The 20,882-nt window shown below is 41.8% G+C and overlaps 2 protein-coding genes across 2 annotated transcripts; one reads left to right on the top strand and one right to left on the bottom strand.

Moving 5' to 3' along the window:
* Positions 1–3,148: 3,148 nt before the first annotated feature.
* LOC114552283 (extracellular calcium-sensing receptor-like) lies at positions 3,149–6,226 on the bottom strand. The gene is made up of 6 exons (XM_028572952.1): positions 5,994–6,226; positions 5,614–5,902; positions 4,776–5,531; positions 4,467–4,694; positions 4,217–4,340; positions 3,149–4,056 (listed from the first exon to the last, which is right to left on the bottom strand). Exons 1-6 carry the CDS (start codon positions 6,224–6,226, stop codon positions 3,149–3,151), a joined length of 2,538 nt encoding a protein of 845 aa, XP_028428753.1.
* Positions 6,227–16,708: 10,482 nt separating this feature from the next.
* LOC114550966 (extracellular calcium-sensing receptor-like) lies at positions 16,709–20,472 on the top strand. The gene is made up of 6 exons (XM_028572000.1): positions 16,709–16,812; positions 16,991–17,288; positions 17,372–18,166; positions 18,339–18,566; positions 18,749–18,872; positions 19,559–20,472. Exons 1-6 carry the CDS (start codon positions 16,724–16,726, stop codon positions 20,470–20,472), a joined length of 2,448 nt encoding a protein of 815 aa, XP_028427801.1. The 5' UTR covers positions 16,709–16,723.
* Positions 20,473–20,882: the final 410 nt, after the last annotated feature.

The following is a 20,882-nucleotide window of genomic DNA, read 5'->3' as shown; positions in this document are numbered from 1 at the left end:
CGGAGTAATCTAATTAATTACTTTTCCCATCGTTGCAACTCCGTTACTGTTACTGAAAATGTAAAGTGGCGCGTTACTACAATTTGGTTGAATGAAGCGCGAGCTGTCAGGCTTTGGCTACACATCAGCTGCCTGGAGAGAACCAGGGGGGATGATGACACCGTTGCAAATGCGATGGTGATTGGCTGGGTGGGCAGATGCCCTACTCACGCTGTCTCGCTGCACGCTCTGACTACCACTAAACACAAGACAGCGACAATGGCGACGAGCCAGAGAAATTCAAAGGTAGCATTCTCGAACTGGAAGTACCGGCACTACTTCTTGCTCATTGAAATTAAAGGCAAGAATGTTTATGTAACATGCATGCTATGCCCAGGAAAAAAGACTTTATCCACGTCTGCCTCAAGCAACTTCAATCTTATGAAGCTCCTCACATCAACACATGCTAACACGACACTTGTTGCTGCTGCTAACCCAACCCCAAGCCCAAATGCAGCTAGCGTGAGCTCCAGCGAAGGAGACGGAGACGGAGACACTCTGTTAAAACAAGCAACGCTCGATTTTTCGGGTCAGCAACAGGTGACCAAGGCCGAGCTGAACACATTGATTGCAAGTTACGTTGTTGAAAACATGCTACCCTTGTACACTGTGGAGTCTGAGTCATTCAGAGCTATCCTAAATATAAATTAAAAAAAAAAATACTGTATATAGTGTTTTTATTCTTCAATCAGTTAATATAAACATATTTGACGTTAAAGATGTTATAGAACGTAATAGCATTATAGAATATAAAAAATAACGTCACAGTTACTTTGCTGAGTAACTAATTACTTTTACAATGTGGTAACTGAGTTACTAACTCATTACTTTTTGGGAGAAGTAATTTGTAACTGTAACTAATTACTTTTTGAAAGTAAAATGAAAAGGGAAAAACGGGAAGTCATTTTAGAGTCAACAATTAACAATTATAAATGCCTGACTGTCTTTGGACTGTGGGAGGAAACCGGAGAACACAAGTTTCAGACCCAGATACCTAAAATTAGTACACAAGAGTGTATTGCCCTGACACTAGTCTCACTTTGCCAGACTCCACACGCTGGCTAGTCCACATAGCAATCCAGGATGGGAGAAAAATGTGCTCTGGTTTATTGGCATTTCTTTAAACCAATAACAATCGTCAGGGCTCTGCACGGAGCCGCTGCAAAATAGCCTCAGGGAAGGAACTTGTTTCGGTGGAACGTGTACGTTCAAAAGTTGTTGTAGTTGTTCGAGAGAAAACTCAGATTGGACAGATAGTCTAGCTAACTGTCTCAATTTACCCTGCAAAGATCTGAGGAGCAGTTAACCATAGTCCTCATAAATCCTTCGGAGTTTAAAATTCCAACACAAAGAAAGCGGAAGGAAACAAAAGACATGCCTCCGGTGGAATTTCCTGCAGCATCGGAGCAATTCCAAAAGTGGAATGTTGTGGATATAGACTACCCTGACACTGATATTCATGTAAAGAACATGGTGATGAAGAATATAGTTTTAGAATATGCTGTATGAATTGCATGGTGCAGTATATATGTGCAGAGGCAGGGAGTAGTACATCAGTGTAAACTAAACAATTAAATCACTCAACTCCTCTTGTCTGTGCTCAACCATATGCATTGTGTGTGTTTATGTGTGTGTGTTGGGAGTGTGGTTGTAAGCATACATGCTATCATATAATGTGTTTATTTAATATTAAACAACATGTTTATGTTAATAAATCAATACATGAAAACATAATATGTCAGCCTGGTATTCCTTAAGGGTTACGTCTATATTGGATGATTCTACACCTCAAGATTAAGTACAATGCCAATGCTCAGTGCCAATGAAGTTGTTTACGGTGTGGACATTATGGTGGTGGATGGTGCTAACATGCTAATTGTTATGCTAAACACCACATGTCTGTGCTCAATCAAATGTATGAAAACTTATGTACAACCTCATCCTCTCTCTATCTCTCTCTCTCTTTCCATGTCACTCTTGCTCTCTCTCCAGTTTTTCCGCCCTTACTACTTATTTGGAATATCTACAGTATTTGCCTAATCTGTTTATTTTCTATTTGTAGCATCATTTATTCTTAATGTTCATGTTTCATGTTGAAATGTTTACTTTACGTTTGTACCCTGCTTGTATTTATATGTTGTTTTTTTGTGTTTATGTACTTTATGTACTTATTTTATTTAAATAAGTTTCTTTAAAATGTGTCTGGATAAACCTATAATAGACGGGCTGTGTAAGCGATCAGACACGAAAATAAACCATTCATTCATTATGATTCAGTGGTTGTTAGCATGTATATTAGTGTAGTAATGTGCTTTTTTTCCTGTTTGTATTTCCTGTGACATTACAGCCTTAATAGTTATGTTGTAATAAAACCCTGAAAATATGCTCAGTAAATATTCTATATCTATATCTTATGCTTGCATGTGACTTTTGGTTTCCCTTTCAAGCCACATACCACTATTGTGCCCTTAAGCAAGGCCCTTAACTCCCAACCTGATTCAATTTAATTTCGTTATCTACTGTATATTTTGGGGTACTAAAGCCAGAACAGTCTGTGTGGGAGAGGCTATAGTGTCAAGTTGAGGTTCTTTTCAAGTTGTATTTTTTATAATGACAAAGCCTTTTTACTCACGTTTTTGTAATATATGTGCATATTGTACTTGAGTGACGACAGTGTACATGGTGAAGTCTTAATTGGATCACAAGCGGACAGCTTAGTGGATGAGACATTGAGGATGGATTGAGATCCGATCACTCAGACCACAATCAGCAATGGTCTGTGCAGGGCCTATTTTTGCTAATTAAAATAAGGAGACCGGAAGTGGATAGTTTTTAAAGTTTTTATTCATTTATATGAAATTCAAACATTATTATTATTTGTTTACGTCTTTATTGTAGCAGCAGATATAGATTCAATCAATGATCTAAAAGAAGTAAGAGTTTATCTTACAGTCAACCATGTTGAATTGCCTTTATCAAAAATATTGTTGCTTTGTAGCTTTTGTGTAGATTTTGATACAAACAAAGGAAAGCTGAATAATACATATAAATTAATAGTGTGCTCAGGTCAATGAAAAAAATCAAAGCCAATTCGCAAGCTAATTGAGATTTAATCGGATCCCATTTTCCCCATCAGATGTTTTTTTGTGTTCAGTTTAGGTTTGAATACAATTATGAAGCATTTTGGTGCAAATATAGAGAGAAGTAGCCCATAACTGGAGGCCAGCATAGCAAATATCTCCACAGCCACAGTGAACTTCCCTGGAGAGCTGACATATGCTGGGATAAATGTGATCCAGACTGCACAGAATATCAGCATGCTGAAGGTGATGAGCTTGGCCTCATTAAAATTATCAGGTAACTTTCTAGCCAAAAAGGCAAGTACAAAACATAGGACAGCAAGGAACCCTATGTATCCTAACACAACCCAGAACCCTACAGGTGATCCCAGGGCGCACTCAAGAATTATTTTGTCCTTATAGTGTTTCATATTTTTGAAAGGAAAAGGAGGGTTGATTATCAGCCAAAGTATGCAAATTATAACCTGTATAAGAGTGAAAGTCAGAACAGTGAGTCTCTGCTGTGCAGGCCCAAACCATTTCATGATATTACTACCTGGAAGTGTGGCCCTGAAGGCCATTAACACCACTAAAGTTTTCCCCAGAACACAAGAGATACAGAGAACAAAGGTGATGCCGAATGCTGTGTGTCGCAGCATGCAGGACCACTCAGAGGGCCGGCCTATGAAGGTCAGAGAACACAGGAAACACAGAGTCAAGGAGAAGAGCAGCAGGAAGCTCAGCTCAGAGTTGTTGGCCTTTACCAAGGGAGAGTCCTTATTGAACAAGAATATAGTGGCCACAATTAATGTAAGAAGCGCACCAAACAAAGTGAAAAACACAAGTATTATACCCATAACCTCAGTGAAGTAGAGGAACTCAACATTTTTCAGTACACATGCATCTCTGTTTTGATTGGACCAATACTCCTCAGGACACTTTTTGCAGTCATTAGAATCTGTAATAGAAATATTGTCACTATTATTGTAATTTTATCACTTACATCCGAAAAACGTAAATAAGAGACTGTACAATAGTGGATTTTAACATGAAACACAGAGTGTGGAGAGTAAACAATGTATGCAATTTGTCATAGTAAAGGTCAGCGGTACATATACCTGTGCTGTTGCTGATTTCTCCCTCTGCACATGGTATACAGTCATAGCAACAGACTGGCTTTCCTTTCTGAAGGACTTTATACGTTCCAGGATGACAGCTCTCACTGCACACTGACACAGGCAACTTTGAATTAAAAAAGATAACAGATATTACATTTTTAATAATCATTCAAGATGAAATATTGTCAAACTACCTGTCAAAGCCCTGCATTACATCAATGTAGATTTTACAGTGAATTATGATATTTGCCTCTGTCTTCTCTCCAGGCCAAATGATGGCTTCAGTCTTGAGGACAAACTTCTGTCCAGGGGGTAGGGAGGCGTCATAATAGCCGACAGGTTTAAATTGGACTGAGTCATCTGATCCACGCTGCCAGTTCACCACCTCATACCGAGCAACAGCTGCTCCAGTGCTGTCAAACCACACCTGGTCCCCGTTCTTAATGGTAAAATTCACCTGCTTCAAAGACTCCACGACCTAAAAAGCAGTAAGACAATACGTCAATATAGAAATGACCAGAGCTAAGAAATAAACTGTTTAGTAATCTGTTCTTTTTACCTGCCAGGGAGTAACCTTTACAGTGTGGTCACAACCCTGACTTTTGAAGCACTTTAGAATGCTATGCAGAGAATGGGCCACAGCATAGATGGCTTTGTAGATGTTACTGGAGTATCTCAGCTCTGCCACATCATCATCATAATGTTTAAGGTCAATCAGATCGTTTTTTTCTTTGCATTGTGGTGTTTCTGTCATGGTGGCCCCATTTGTCTCCTTGCACTTAAACTCTGTCTCCCAGAAATCTTTAATTAAAAAATCATCCAGACCACTGACATTGGCCTTTTGCACAGCAAAACCCAGTGAACCTCCCAGCACACTAAAGCTGGTAGGAGTCACAAGGCTGTCAGCAGTGATCCAGGCCTCCACACCAACAAACTGCAGACCTGTGATGTTGTGCAGACTCAACTGCTCTAGAAGGTTGTTCATCTCTACATGGGCCAGGAAACCAACAATGACCCGGGCAGTGCTCTTTTGGATCACTTCTACCACTTTCATGAGTTTTTCTGGTTCTTCCCTGTGAAATTTCTCTGTATACTCAACACACACTCCTTCTTCCTGGGCTGCAGCTAGGAAGATGGCCATGCCATTGTTGCCATAGTCACTGTCGCTGTTGACTGCCCCGACCCAGGTCCAGCCAAAGTGCTTGACCAGCTGGGCGAGGGCTCTGCTTTGATGGAGGTCGCTGGCAATGGTTCGAAAGAAAGAGGGATACTCGTTCCTGTTGCTCAAACACTCACAAGTTGCTGAATGACTTATCTGAGAATACACAAAAAGAGAGAAAGAATAAGAAAAGTTTGCATGTAATACACACATTGATACACACAGACATCAATCTTACCACTGGTATTTTAAATGGTCCAGTAGTGCGGGAAAGCACAATGGTTGAGGAGGATTCAGACTCCCCGATAATTGCATGAACAGCTGATTGACTAGAACAGCTCTTTCCCGCAGTCCACTCATCACTGTTCAGCAGGGCCATCACAGCACGCATTGAGGATACCGTTGAGCCACAGTTGTCATAAATACGGTATCCGATTGAAACATTGGGAAGAAGAAATTCACTTTTGTTTATTTCCTCAATTGCAAAGATCATGGTCTGTGCAAATCGAAACTCCCTGAGGTTGACACTGAGATAAGAGAAGAAGAGAAAAATACAAACTTGTATTCACTGTGACAGAACTCATAGGAAAATATTTTTCAACAAATCTTGGAAATTACCTTGAACATGTGAGACGTGTTGGTTTCTCTGTAAAGGAAAGTGGAGGTTGTGTGATTTTGCTGTGAATGGAAAAGGCTCCCCCGATCATAACATCTCCCTCTTTCGACAGCAGAGGGAACTCTAGACTCCCGAGGATCTGACAGAAAGGAGCTTCCCTCTCCGCTGCTCCATCCGCTGCTCCAAATGCCAACAGCAGACCCATGAAAATCAGCCCTGCTATCACTTCTGACATTTTCCACTCCCAAATGTTGATGGGGCAAAGCTACCCAGTCATGCCAGGGTCAAAGCAGACTTAAATGCAACATTTTATAATCTTAGTTGACAGCACGGTGAGCCTCTTACTGTACTAACCAATCAGTAATACCGGACAGTCTTGATTGGGTCTAGTATTGTGACATCATTGTGCCATGGAAAGTGTAGTTACTAGTTACCTTACAGATCAAGTTTTTTGTACACAACATCTGATAAGTTATCAAATATTATGCATCATTGTACATTAAACTGTCAAACAATGTATGAAATAGGAACAAGTGCTTCACAGTAACCAACTATATATTGTAATATAACACTCTGAAAACTGCCATTCCATTCTGCATAACTAATACTTTTAGGGGGCTTTCACACCTGCCTTATTTTGTTCGGTTAAATCGCACTAGGGTTCGTTTTCCCTCCTTTTGGGCGTTTTTAACGTTTGGGCAGGTGGGAACGCAGCAATCGCACTTGGATGCCCACCAAAGATGGACCGAACAAGCGTACCGAGACCTCCTTGATGAGGTGGTCTCGGTCCACTTTCAATCAAACTCGGGAGCAGTTCGTTTGTGGTGAGAAGGTAATCGCACCTCCAACTGCACAAACTACTGTATGCGTACTCCACAAGTCTGAGCTAAATGGCTCCTGTAGTCAGAGCTGCTTTTCAATCTGAACATGCAAACTGTAGCAGCTTGCAGTGTTTCTTTCACAGAGATACAGTACTGCTCACGAGTATAGGAACCCCTGCTAAAGTTGACTAAAAAGAGGAATAAAACAATCTTTTGGAAATTGATCTAATGCCTTCATTAAAAAAATTAGGAAAATCCAACCTTTGAGAACACCAATTTTCTTTGTGAATGAATAATGTATCGTAAATAAATAAATGTTCTTCCTTAAAATACAGGGGGTATAAGTATAGACACCCCTATGTTAAATTCCCATAAAGGCAGGCAGATTTTTATTTTTAAAGGCCAGTTATTTCATGGATCCAGGATACTATGCATCCTGATAAAGTTCCCTTGGCCTTTGGAATTAAAATAGCCCCACATCATCACATACCCTTCACCATACCTAGAGATTGGCATGGTTTTATTTCAGTTAGTCTAATAGCTGGTTTGATTTGCATTGAGAGATGATTTTATGGAAAGTACCCCATTATAATGTAGCCTACTATAAGAGCTAAAACAGGGGAAGGGCATTAATTATTTTGTTTACGAAAAAAGACATCTTATGAAAACAGATATACAGGGTCTATTCTGTTTTCCAAATATTTCCTCATATTTTCAGCAAGAAACTCAGTTCAAACTTCATTTAGCGTCTGCTTCTGTCGCTCACATATCAGTATTTTATAATAAAAAAATTATGGAATAATGACAAATTGAATGTATGGCACCTTTGCTAAGATATGTTAATTACACTTTACACATCCATATTATTTATGAACATATTCAGCTACTTCCACTTTTGCTGAACATGTAAAAAATTAATTGATACAATTCAAAACTAAATAAAATTCTTGAATTTCAAAGTGACTATATGTAACTTTTAAATGTTTCTGAAACTGTATAATTGTTCATCTGATGATCATAAATAACCTGTAACAGTAAACGAAACAAAAAGCTATTTTTATATATTTTTTAATAATGCCTTTGCCCGGGTACAAATTTCCGGTGATGTCACAAAATTATTATCGACAGGTAGACAAGGCTACAGAGCACAAATTCTTATGGGTCACAGTTTTTGGCGAAACACCGGAAAAGACCGGGTTAGTGAGTATGCAGGTAAAAGGTAGCAGGAGATTTAAATAGGTCTAATTGTATTTTTTACTTTTATTTAAAAAAGTTATATTCTGCAGTTATGGCTGATAGACCATGGCAGGGCCATCATAGAAAAAGGAAATAAACAAAGATCAACTATAAGATTAAAGGGAAAATGAAAGATAACGTGTGAAACGAGTCAATCTTGGCCAGGCTTTCAATAGATGGAGACTATTATGGGATTGTAAATGATTCGCATCTGACCCCGAATTGGCTCTCAATATGTCTATTTCATTCATAAAATTACTTTACAATGCACGATGTGGTTGTTCATCAACATTAAATTACATCCCACTTCCATTTAGCGCGTACGTGTTCCATCCATCCATCCATCCATCCATCTTCGTCCGCTTATCCGGTGTCGGGTCGCGGGGGGAGCAGCTCCAGCAGGGGACCCCAAACTTCCCTTTCCCGAGCAACATTAACCAGCTCCGACTGGGGATCCTGAGTTCCCAGGCCAGGTTGGAGATATAATCCCTCCACCTAGTCCTGGGTCTTCCCCGAGGCCTCCTCCCAGCTGGACGTGCCTGGAACACCTCCCTAGGGAGGCGCCCAGGGGCATCCTTACCAGATGCCCGAACCACCTCAACTGGCTCCTTTCGACGCAGCGAGCAGCGGCTCTCTCCGAGCTCCTCACGGATGACTGAGCTTCTCACCCTATCTCTAAGGGAGACGCCAGCCACCCTCCTGAGGAAACCCATTTCGCCGCTTGTACCCTGGATCTCGTTCTTTCGGTCATGACCCAGCCTTCATGACCATAGGTGAGGGTAGGAACGAAAACTGACCGGTAGATCGAGAGCTTTGCCTTCTGGCTCAGCTCTCTTTTTCGTCCACAACGGTGCGATAGATTGAATGCAATACCGCACCCGCTGCGCCGATTCTCCGACCAATCTCCCGCTCCATTGTCCCCTCACTCATGAACAAAACCCCAAGGTACTTGAACTCCTTCACTTGGGGTAAGGACTCATTCCCTACCTGGAGAAGGCATTCCATCGGTTTCCTGCTGAGAACCATGGCCTCCGATTTAGAGGTGCTGATCCTCATCCCAACCGCTTCACACTCGGTTGCGAACCGATCCAGTGAGTGCTGAAGGTCGCAGGCCGATGATGCCATCAGGACCACATCATCTGCAAAGAGCAGCGATGAGATCCCCAGCCCACCAAACTGCAACCCCTCCCCACCCCGACTACGCCTCGATATCCTGTCCATAAATATTACAAACAGGATTGGTGACAAAGCGCAGCCCTGGCGGAGGCCAACCCTCACCTGAAACGAGTCCGACTTACTACCGAGAACCCGGACACAGCTCTCACTTTGGTCATACAGAGATTGGATGGCCCTGAGTAGAGACCCCTCACCCCATACTCCCGCAGCACCTCCCACAGTATCTCCCGGGGACCCGGTCATACGCCTTCTCCAAATCCACAAAACACATGTAGACCGGTTGGGCATACTCCCAGGCTCCCTCCAGGATCCTTGCGAGAGTGAAGAGCTGGTCCGTTGTTCCACGACCAGGACGGAATCCGCATTGTTCCTCCTCAACCCGAGGTTCGACTATCGGCCGAACCCTCCTTTCCAGCACCTTGGAGTAGACTTTACCAGGGAGGCTGAGAAGTGTGATACCCCTATAATTGGCACACACCCTCTGGTCCCCCTTTTTAAAAGAGGAACCACCACCCCAGTCTGCCACTCCTTTGGCACCGTCCCAGACTTCCACGCAATGTTGAAGAGGCGTGTCAACCAGGACAACCCCTCCACACCCAGAGCCTTGAGCATTTCTGGACGGATCTCATCAATCCCGGGGCTTTGCCACTGTGTAGTTGTTTGACTACATCAGTGACTTCCGCCTGGGAAATCGACGACAATCCCCGTTATCCTCCAGCTCTGCCTCTAACATAGAGGGCGTATTAGTCGGATTCAGGAGTTCCTCAAAGTGCTCCCTCCACCGCCCTATTACCTCCTCAGTGGAGGTCAACAGTGTCCCATCCTTACTGTACACAGCTTGGATGGTTCCCCGCCCCCCCTCCTGAGGTGGCGAACAGTTTTCCAGAAACACTTTGGTGCCGACCGAAAGTCCTTCTCCATGTCTTCTCAAACTTCTCCCACACCCGCTGCTTTGCCTCTTTCACGGCAGAGGCTGCAGCCCTTCGGCCCCTCGGTACCCTGCAACTGCCTCCGGAGTCCTCCGAGATAACATATCCCGGAAGGACTCCTTCTTCAGTCGGACGGCTTCCCTGACCACTGGTGTCCACCACGGTGTTCGTGGGTTACCGCCCCTTGAGGCACCTAAGATCCTAAGACCACAGCTCCTCGCCGCAGCTTCAGCAATGGAAACTTTGAACATTGTCCACTCGGGTTCAATGCCCCCAGCCTCCACAGGGATGCACGAAAAGCTCCGCCCGGAGGTGTGAGTTGAAAGTCTGTCGGACAGGGCCTCCTCCAGACGCTCCCAATTTACCCGCACTACACGCTTGGGCTTACCAGGTCTGTCCAGAGTCTTCCCCACCCCCTGACCCAACTCACCACCAGATGGTGATCGGTTGACAGCTCTGCCCCTCTCTTCACCCGAGTGTCCAAAACATACGGCCTCAGATCAGATGAAACGATTATGAAATCGATCATTGACCTTGACCTAGGGTGCTCTGGTACCAGGTACACTTATGAGCATCCCTATGTTCGAACATGGTGTTCGTTATAGACAATCCATGACTAGCACAGAAGTCCAACAACAAACAACCACTCTGGTTTAGATCAGGGAGGCCGTTCCTCCCAATCACGCCTCTCAGGTGTCTCCATCATTGCCCACGTGTGCGTTGAAGTCCCCCAGCAGAACAATGGAGTCCCCCACTGGAGCCCCATGCAGGACTCCAGTCAAGGTCTCCAAGAAGGCCGAATACTCCGAACTCCTGTTTGGTGCATATGCACAAACAACAGTCAGAGTTTTCCCCACAACCCGCAGGCGTGGGGAGGCGACCCTCTCGTCCACCGGGGTAAACTCCAACACAGCGGCGCTCAGCCGGGGCTTGTGAGTATCCCCACCCCGCCCGGCGCCTCACACCCTGGGCAACTCCGGAGAAGAAAAGAGTCCAACCCCTATCCAGGAGTATGGTTCCAGAACCGAGACTGTGCGTGAGAGGTAAGCCCCACCAGATCTAACCGGTAGCGCCCACCTCCCGCACCAGTTCCGCTCCTTCCCCACAGAGAGGTGACGCCCACGCCCCCAGAGCCAGCGTCTGCCGCCCGGGTCTGGTCCGTCGAGAGGCCCCTGACCTTCACTGCCACCCATGTGGCATCGCACCCGACCCCAACGGTTCCTCCCACAGGTGGTGGGCCCATGGGCTGGAGAGATGGGAGCCACGTAGCTTGTTCGGGCTGTGCCCGGCCGGGCTCCGTGGCAAACCCGGCCACCAGGCGCTCGCCGACGAGCCCGCCGTCTGGGCCTGGCTCCAGACGGGGGCCCCGGGCTTCCTCCGGGCAGGGTCACTCCATCTCTACCTTGCTTCTTCATTGGGGTTTTTGAACCATTCTTTGTCTGGCCCCTCACCTGAGACCACTTTGCCTTGGGAGACCCTACCAGGAGCACAAAGCTCCAGACAACACAGCCCTCAGGTTCACAGAGACACACAAACCTCTCCACCACGATAAGGTGATGGTTCACGGAGAAGGCGTACGTGTTATTCCTTTTAATCTGTGATTGTGTTGGCCTAATATTTTCTTTTCCCTTGTCCTCCTGTACTTGTGTAAAGCGTCCTTGGGTTTCATGAAATGTGCTATATTAATCAATTATGTTGGTTGCTACAACAAACTATTAATGCTTTGGCTCGTGACACAGTGACAGTAATAACGTTACCTGCTTTAGCTAACGATACATCCAGGCTAAGTTACCGTATGCAACGCTTGAAATGCGACAATGCATCTGTAACGTATTCTCTCAGCAAAACATTCATCGCAACTACATAACCTGACGCTAACTAAGTAATACAGTGGGTAATACAGCACCATAAAGAAAAGACCTTTACGACAACAAGTGTAGTAAAAACACTACAGCTGAAATCAACACAAACTGAACGTTACATATAGCCACTTTAAAGGCATTTTTTGAACTTTATACATTTCTTTGTCGTGATGCACAATGTGAGGCATTCTTATATATAAACAATATGTATGTGATGAGGAAGCAGGGAACGTGGACCCAAACGCAGAGAGAGGCAGGCAGGCAGGAGATGGTTGGACTCTGAGATTTATTGTAACACAAAGCGGCAGTATAAAGACTGGAAAACTCACAAAAATAAACTGACGGGCAAAGCACAGGAAGGAGTAAACTGACACAGGAACAGAGACAGGGCATAGGGAAGCAACACAAGGGCACGGATACAAAACGATCTGACAAGACACAAAAGGATTCACAGAGGTTAAATACATGAGGTAACGAACAAATGAGGGACAGGTGATACAGCAGGTGGAACACATCAGGGAGGGGCAGGACAATCAACAAAGGAGGGCAAACACAGGAAGTAAATTGGACAAGACAGAAAACCAGACTATCAAAATAAAACAGGAAACAGGAAAAACAGACAGAAAACATGAAATCAACTGAACACAGAAACTTGACACAACACCAGGGAGAACAGGGAACACAGGAATTAACCAAAACCTACACAATACAGAATAACCAACAAACACATACATACAACATACAGAAAACCACAAGGAAATAACAGAAATGGCACAAAACACAAGGCAAAATGCCGGAACCATAACAATGTACAGTTTATACAAACATTTATTAATGTATGTATTAATGGTATGATTTACCAGTATATCTTCATTTTAAAACTGTGATGAACAGGTCATAAAGGTTGGGAGGAGTATAGACTTCCACTCATAAAAAGAATTATGCTTTTTTTGTGCAATCTGTGCTTTACATCGTACAAAATGGGTTTAAAGGTTGCGCACCATAACATGTATTACCCACAACACCTTTGTCAATGCAATTTTAAGGCAGTAAATGGACAACTTAAACATCTTACTAATATGGGCTGATTTTTTTTCTTCATTCTGTCATTTTCTTCCCTTTTTTCCAAATATATCTTTACAAGCCAGAAAGATTAACTGTGTAAATAATAGAAGCTGAAATATTAAAACAATATATTTGTGTGTTTACACAATGATAATCCTCATCCATGAATTATTGTTAAATCATTTTTCACATTCACATTTCATTTTCTATAATTTTACCCTACATGTCACATTATTCTTAGGGAACTCTGCATTTGGATAAGGGAATTAAAGTTACACTTTTGACAACTGATTAAAATAAACAATTCAACATACCTGATTAAGCAAAGCATTGGACCATATGATATTTAATTTGGTGTTATTGATATTTTTCAGTCAAAGGGATGCTTATTAGTCAGCTGATGTGCCTTTTAGGCTCCTCTTTAATTAAAAAGAAATTGCTGTTTGTGTGCTAGATGCTTGTTAGTTTATGAACACTTCTCTCCAGAGGTTATGTCTTTTGGGAGCTGATTTAGTAGGAATACATGTGGTGAAGTGCAGGTGCCCCAGGCTCTTCCCACTCACAAGCGTTCTAACAAACTAACAAACTCCCTCTAGAGTTCCAAGTGTCTCCAGCCTGCCTCCACACCTGTCCTTTCAGCTTACAATGGAAACTTCCCGCCATCAGGTCTGTTGCATCATGATCCCCTTAAGATCTCTACTGGAGAACTTGAGGCCTTTGTCAAGACTGTGCCCTGAAGCATTTGGCCATGATACTGCCTTTTAAACTTAACAAACTTTAATATTGAATTAAAGAAAGAAAGACATTGAATATAAGTTTCTATGCCTTTGTTTTTAAAATGTGGGAAGGGTATTCAACACTTAATGTGATGTGCTAAATGGTTGGAGAGGCAATCTAAAATAGACCATGAAGTTTAGTTTTGCCAATAACTTTACAATGAATAACATAACAAAATATGTTATTATTTTGCCTTTGCCTGTTCTCCCCATTTTCTGGTTTTCTATTGAACAGTATTAGCATATAGATATTATCTATCTATCTATCTATCTATCTATCTATCTATCTATCTATCTATCTATCTATCTATCTATCTATCTGAGATGGCCAAAATGACGTGGTTACCCAAACATTACACCCCTGTATCACTGCTGAACATATCACTCCAAAACCATGAGAATAATATGCAGCTACAACACTCTTCTGTGAAGACTGTCCACATGATTTCTAAACTTTGCTGCAGGGATTTTCTTCCATTCAACCAAGTATTTATTAGAAATAATGTTGGGCACTGATGTTGGGTGTGTTACAGTTGAACCAAATTGAAAATGTAAACCAAGGTTTTCTGATGGGGTTGAGGCCAGGGCTCTGTGCAGGCAAGTCAGATTCCTCCGTACTAACTGCCAATTTCCATGGACCTGGCTTCATGCAGGAAAACATTTGTAGGAGCCATTCCTTAAACTTTTATTTTGTTTGATTATTCGTTATGATAATGTTTGTTCTGTTCTTCTTAAGTTGTGCCCTTCACAGGTCAAAAGTCATTAAATAGGAAGGTGACGTGGGTAGAGGTGTGGCTGACTGGGAGCACACAGCTTTTTGACCTTGTTGCAAACTGTTGCACAATCTGCTGCTCCTCTGTATTTTGCACATTAAATTATTCAGTCTGCCTAATTTATGTACCAGATAAAGGATCTGTTGTAATAAAGGAACATATATTTTTCAACCCTACTCTCTTGGATATTTTTTGGTTTATTGGAACAAACAAGCGTTAAAGATTCCCCCAGTCAACACCAAGGTGACAAAGAACAAACTCAAAACAAAATAATCACTACAACATTGTCATTTTGAAAGAAGGAAGGGCCTTCACCAAATGGTTGCCACAAAGTTGCATGTTTATTGTCTGAAAAAAAGTGATTCTTACCAGGGGAACTAATACCTTGTGGGGTACTACTGCATTGCAGGGGTTCATGAAAACATTGTGGAGAACCTCAGCTAATTTGAAAAATAATTGAAGTAACATTACACGCCTTCTCAACAATGGGTTCGTCGGATATCGTACAGACATGTATGCACACCGATACTTGTGATTTCTTACGGAAATAGGGGACAGCCTGCTGCACGTGACGCCAGCTACAGAGCTCCGTGTGATGTCACCAAATCAGCAGCACTTGGTGACGGTAACAGATACATTTCAAGAACAGGGACAGGTATAGGTTCAGGCACAAATGGCTGGAAAATGAGGCACTGGCCCGAAAATATATTGGAGGGCTGATGAGGGAAAGTGGAGACAGGTGAGCAGGTATAAGTAAGAGTCAGGTGACTGGGACAGGTGTTAGAGTCTGAGTGCATCTTGTGAATGGATGGAGAATGGCAATGTATGGGCAATTTTGCTAAATTTTAAAGGCTTAAATTAAATATATAGATGAATATCATCTGCAAAGCAGTGATAGTAGATACCTTGGCTGGTAGGTTGTACCTAAGTGTCGTATTTTCTGTTTAAGGGGAAGCATATAATGGGCATATAGAATCTGACCAAGGATCAGATGAGGAGGAATAGTTGCCAACTGCAATTGACAAACTTCAATCATAAAGATAAAAGGAGAACCAAAACATACACACCCACTGCCTAAATTTGTTGATTAGAATTATATGGTCCACAGTGTCAAAAGCTTATCTGACACACCAGATGGTTTGAAATTGTATGGAAAAGGGAAGGCATTTTCAAAAATCACCAGGACCGTGGATGGACCATGTGTCTATCATTTCTGCCATTACTGTTTGGCAGAAACGGTCGTGGCGGCCACACTCCTATACCATGACCGTATGACCGTAGCTGTCAGTAGCTCCTCACAGGGCACAGATTGGTTCAGTCCGCTGCTGATCTGACACAAACGCATTCACTTGAAACCTGAAAAGATGGATTTTCTTGTGATATGTGACCCTGCGATTCTTTAGTGATATCGCAAAAATCTAGCTGCCATGCAAAAAAAGTTAAAAACTGCACTGAGATCCAACAATACCAAAACAGAACACTCTCTTGTATATCTATGTATTAATATATCATTGGAGCCTATGGCTTTGACTATTAAAGCCAACATGGAAACAGGCCTGTCATTTTGGTGGAGAGAAGGTTCAAGACTAGATAAGTGGTAAGGACTAAACCTTTGGACATGGGACGACGCTCTGCCAGGTGAGCTATCCAGGTGCCTCCAAGATTTGATTTTTATTTTATTTTTTTATAAGCAGTGACACAGCCATAATTAAAGAAAATAAAAATAAAATGGGGGAAGCTTTCATACCTGCTGTGTTTGCTTAAACCCACACCCCTTTTGCTACCTGAGCACCTCCTTCATCTCGCAACACCTTGTAATTCTACAGAGATAAAACATCACTGTTCTATTATTATTTCCCATGCTGCTTCAAAATGTACAAATACCAGTGCAAGTTTTGGATTTACGTTACGGTACATGTGATACCACCCAGTGGTTTAGCTCTAGACAGTATGACATCCACACAGAAATGGCCAGAACAGGGTTGGGCACTCTTACAGCTGTTGCTGGTGGCATCTTTCTCTCAGGCTGAGGAGCCAGTGTGCAGGCAGAGAGGGGATCCTGAGAACCCCCAGCTATTTAAGAATGGGGACATTATGTTGGGGGGAATCTTCTCTTTCCACACCAGCTGGAACGACAGACAGGACACCTACACACAAAAACCATTGCCACTGGACTGCACTAGGTAAATTATATCGTATGCATTTAGATTTAAAATGTATAAATGATAAAGTCAAACTTTTAAAATAAGAATTAATATTCATAAAACTCCCTGTTGTAGCTATTAAACAAAGTTTAATTTACTATGTTATTGTTTCTTTTTCATGGGCAAATTCCAACTATTTATAACTGTCTGCATCAAGTTTGAATTTCAGAGATTTCCAGTTTGCCCAGGCTATGCTCTTTGCCATAGAGGAGATTAATAACAGCACAGACCTACTGCCAGGTATCTCTCTGGGCTATAAGATATATGATGCTTGTGGCTCCATTGCCAGAAGTGTGAGGGTTGCACTGGCCTTGACTAATGATAATGAGGTGTTATCTGCACTCAACAAGGCACCATGTACCAGACCTGCACAAGTGCAGGCCATTATGGGAGAAACCTCTTCCTCTCCTTGCATGGCTATATCTACTGTAATTGGACCCTTTCATATCCCAATGGTGGGTAAGAATGGAATTCTTTCAGTTGGTCATTGCAAAATAAGGTTTTAAAATCGTTTTATATTTTTCTTTTTTCCTTTTAGATCAGCCACTTTGCTACTTGTGCTTGTATCAGTGATAAAACCAAGTACCCATCCTTTCTCAGAACAATACCCAGTGATTACTACCAGAGCAGAGCTCTGGCCCAGTTGGTCAAGCACTTTGGTTGGACTTGGGTTGGAGCTATTAGAACAAATGATGATTATGGCAACAATGGCATGGCCACTTTCACAGAATCCGCCCAGAAGCTGGGTATCTGTCTGGAGTACTCTGTATCTTTCTTTAGAACAGATCCACCAGACAAAATACAAACGATAATTGAAATTATTAAGGCTTCTACTTCCATGGTAATTGTCGCTTTCCTTTCCCTCATGGATATTGATTTGCTAATTCAAGAGTTGTCCAACCACAAACTGACTGGGTACCAGTGGGTAGGCAGTGAGGGCTGGATCTTTGATTCCCAAATTGCAGCCATGGATAGGCATCACATTCTGGATGGTGCCATAGGCCTGTCCATCCCCAAAGCACATGTCAGTGGCATGAGAGACTTCATGTTGGATGTGAAGCTGCTTAATTCATCTAGTAATGAAATGTTTCCAGAGTTTTGGGAGACATTATTTAGCTGTAAGTTCAAACAGTCAAAATCTTCAGCAGGGAATCAGAGAGAGTGTACTGGCCATGAAGATCTGACTGGAGTGCAAAACAGCTTCACTGATATGTCGCTCATGCCAATCTTTAACAATCTTTATAAAGGAGTGTATGCTGTGGCCAACGCACTTCATAATATTCTCAGCTGTAACAAAACCTGTAACAACAAGGTGCAGCTAGATCCATTTACGGTGAGTTTAAAACCAAATACTTAAATTATAGTTTTAACAGTATGTCACATTAACAAGGAGAATTGTTTAAATTTAATGAAACATAACAAGTGCTGTCAGTCTATCATGCTGTTGAGCCAACAGGCCTACATGTTGGTCAGATAATGATACATATGGATCCATATCTTCTTAGATTTTACAGCACATAAAAAAAATTAAGTTCAAAACTAAGGAAGGAGATGAGGTTTACTTTAATGAGAATGGAGACCCAGCAGCAAAGTATGAAATTATAAACTGGCAGCCAACAGAACATGGTATTGTGGACTTTGTCACAGTTGGTCTTTATGATGCATCTGTACCTGCAGACAAACAGCTGAATCTGCAAAATAAGTCTTTAATTTGGGCACAGAACTCACAACAGGTAAGCTGCAATGTGATCACTTTAACTGTTAAGTACAGTAAATTATTGTATAAGTTATTAGTTGTTATTTATGATCATGTTTAGTTTTCATGCATGACAAATGAAAAAACGGCTGACAGACAACACCTTGTCAAAGCAAACACCCATACATTTGTTTTTCATAGTTGTTTTTGTTCATGCAGGTTCCTTTGTCAGTTTGTAGTGAGAAATGTCCTCCAGGAACTCGCAAGGTTCTCCAGAAAGGAAAGCCTGTCTGCTGCTATGACTGTTTAAGATGTGCAGAGGGAGAAATAAGTAACATTACAGGTACAGCCAAAACAAAAGTCTTAAATGTTTCATGTTTACATTGTTTTTGAGAAATTGTCCTTTAATGTGATTTGAAAAGCATTAGGGAGTTCCTGCAGACCTGATACAGTAAGTATGTAGTTTTAAACGCAAACACAAAATTTATATATTTATTTATTTATTATTATTTATATATATGTCATGAATCAATACAACTAAAATCAGACAAATACTGATACATAGAGTAATAAAGAAAATGGTCCTTGGTCAGATCACTTAAAATAACAAAAAGGCCTACAGTATTTTCTCACCTCTTACAGGTGTCTGAGTATGCAGGTAGTTTGGGTCTCAACTTCTGAGGGTTTGATAACTCTCCCTAAAACTGAGTGAAGTAAATTGTGTTTGTGCTACAGCACTGAAAATTGACATTTGACAAACACAACAGCATTATACCGTCTAAGAAATAACACATATACAGCTTATTAAAATAAAACAAAACAAACAGAAATTAATTAATAATACTGATACTGTATGTTGTACTTAACATCCAGATCATTCATGATGAAACCATGTAGCTATGATATGGTTGTCCATTTTTCTCGTATTCATGTAGTGTCAGTCTTGTATGCATAGAAAAGATATATGACCGAAACAAAACAAAATACAAATGTATTAGGTCTAATAATTGCTTTAATATTATTTTTCAGATTCTACTACATGTGTGAGATGCCACCCTGAGTTCTGGTCAAATGAGAGAAGAGATGCTTGTGTGAAGAAGGAGGCAGAGTTTCTATCATATGAAGAGATTATGGGAGCGCTGCTCACTGCAGCATCCTTATTTGGAACATGCATCACTGCTGTTGTGGCATTCATTTTCTTCAGATACAGGAAAACTCCTATTGTCAGGGCCAACAACTCTGAGCTGAGCTTCCTGCTGCTCTTCTCCTTGACTCTGTGTTTCCTGTGTTCTCTGACCTTCATAGGCCGGCCCTCTGAGTGGTCCTGCATGCTGCGACACACGGCATTCGGCATCACCTTTGTCCTCTGTATCTCTTGTGTTCTGGGGAAAACAATAGTGGTGTTAATGGCCTTCAAAGCCAGACTTCCAGGTAGTAATGTAATGAAATTTTTTGGGCCTGCTCAGCAGAAACTCAGTGTTCTGGGTTTCACTCTAATACAAGTTATCATATGTATCCTCTGGTTAACAATTTCTCCTCCTTTTCCATTTAAGAATTTTAAGGAATTCAAGGACAAAATCATTTTAGAGTGTGCTCTGGGCTCAGCTGTAGGTTTTTGGGCAGTACTTGGGTACATAGGACTTCTGGCCATGTTATGTTTCATTCTTGCTTTTCTGGCTCGAAAACTGCCTGATAACTTCAATGAAGCCAAATTTATCACCTTTAGCATGCTGATATTCTGTGCCGTATGGATCACTTTTATCCCAGCATATGTCAGCTCCCCTGGGAAGTTCAGCGTTGCTGTGGAGATATTTGCTATTCTGGCCTCCAGTTTTGGACTGCTCTTTTGTATTTTTATTCCAAAATGTTACATTATATTACTGAAACCTGAGAAAAATACAAAAAGTAATTTAATGGGGAAGGCAGCACCAAAGTCATTCTGAAAACTTAAAATAATTTTGTGGCTAATGCCATTATAGATTGTACTTAATAATTTGATAACCACTCCCGACTATCATGTAGACATCTATCTTTTTGTTTTGTAGCTACTAATTTTCTCACTGTATATCATGTCGTTTGTGAAGTGGCATATTATTAAAGTAAAACACAATCATATACAGTGTATATATAACAGTTATACAAAAGTTTTAGGCAGTGTTGGGGACCAAAAAGCTGGTTAAACCTGATTTAACCAAAAAGGCCTCAGATTGAGCTGACCGGAGAGACAAAGGAACATGTGGCCAAGACAAAGGAATCTTGGCCTGTATGTAAAACCCAAAGCATGGTTAATTCACACCTCTATGCGAAGGTCCCACCCAGAAGGGACAAGCCTCACAGCTGGCAGGAAGTCAAA

The sequence above is a fragment of the Perca flavescens genome, chromosome 3, assembly GCF_004354835.1.
Source record: "Perca flavescens isolate YP-PL-M2 chromosome 3, PFLA_1.0, whole genome shotgun sequence".
Taxonomy (NCBI): domain Eukaryota; kingdom Metazoa; phylum Chordata; class Actinopteri; order Perciformes; family Percidae; genus Perca; species Perca flavescens.
The sequence above is the reverse complement of the archived record's forward strand: the minus strand, read 5'-3'. Positions and strand labels throughout refer to the sequence as shown.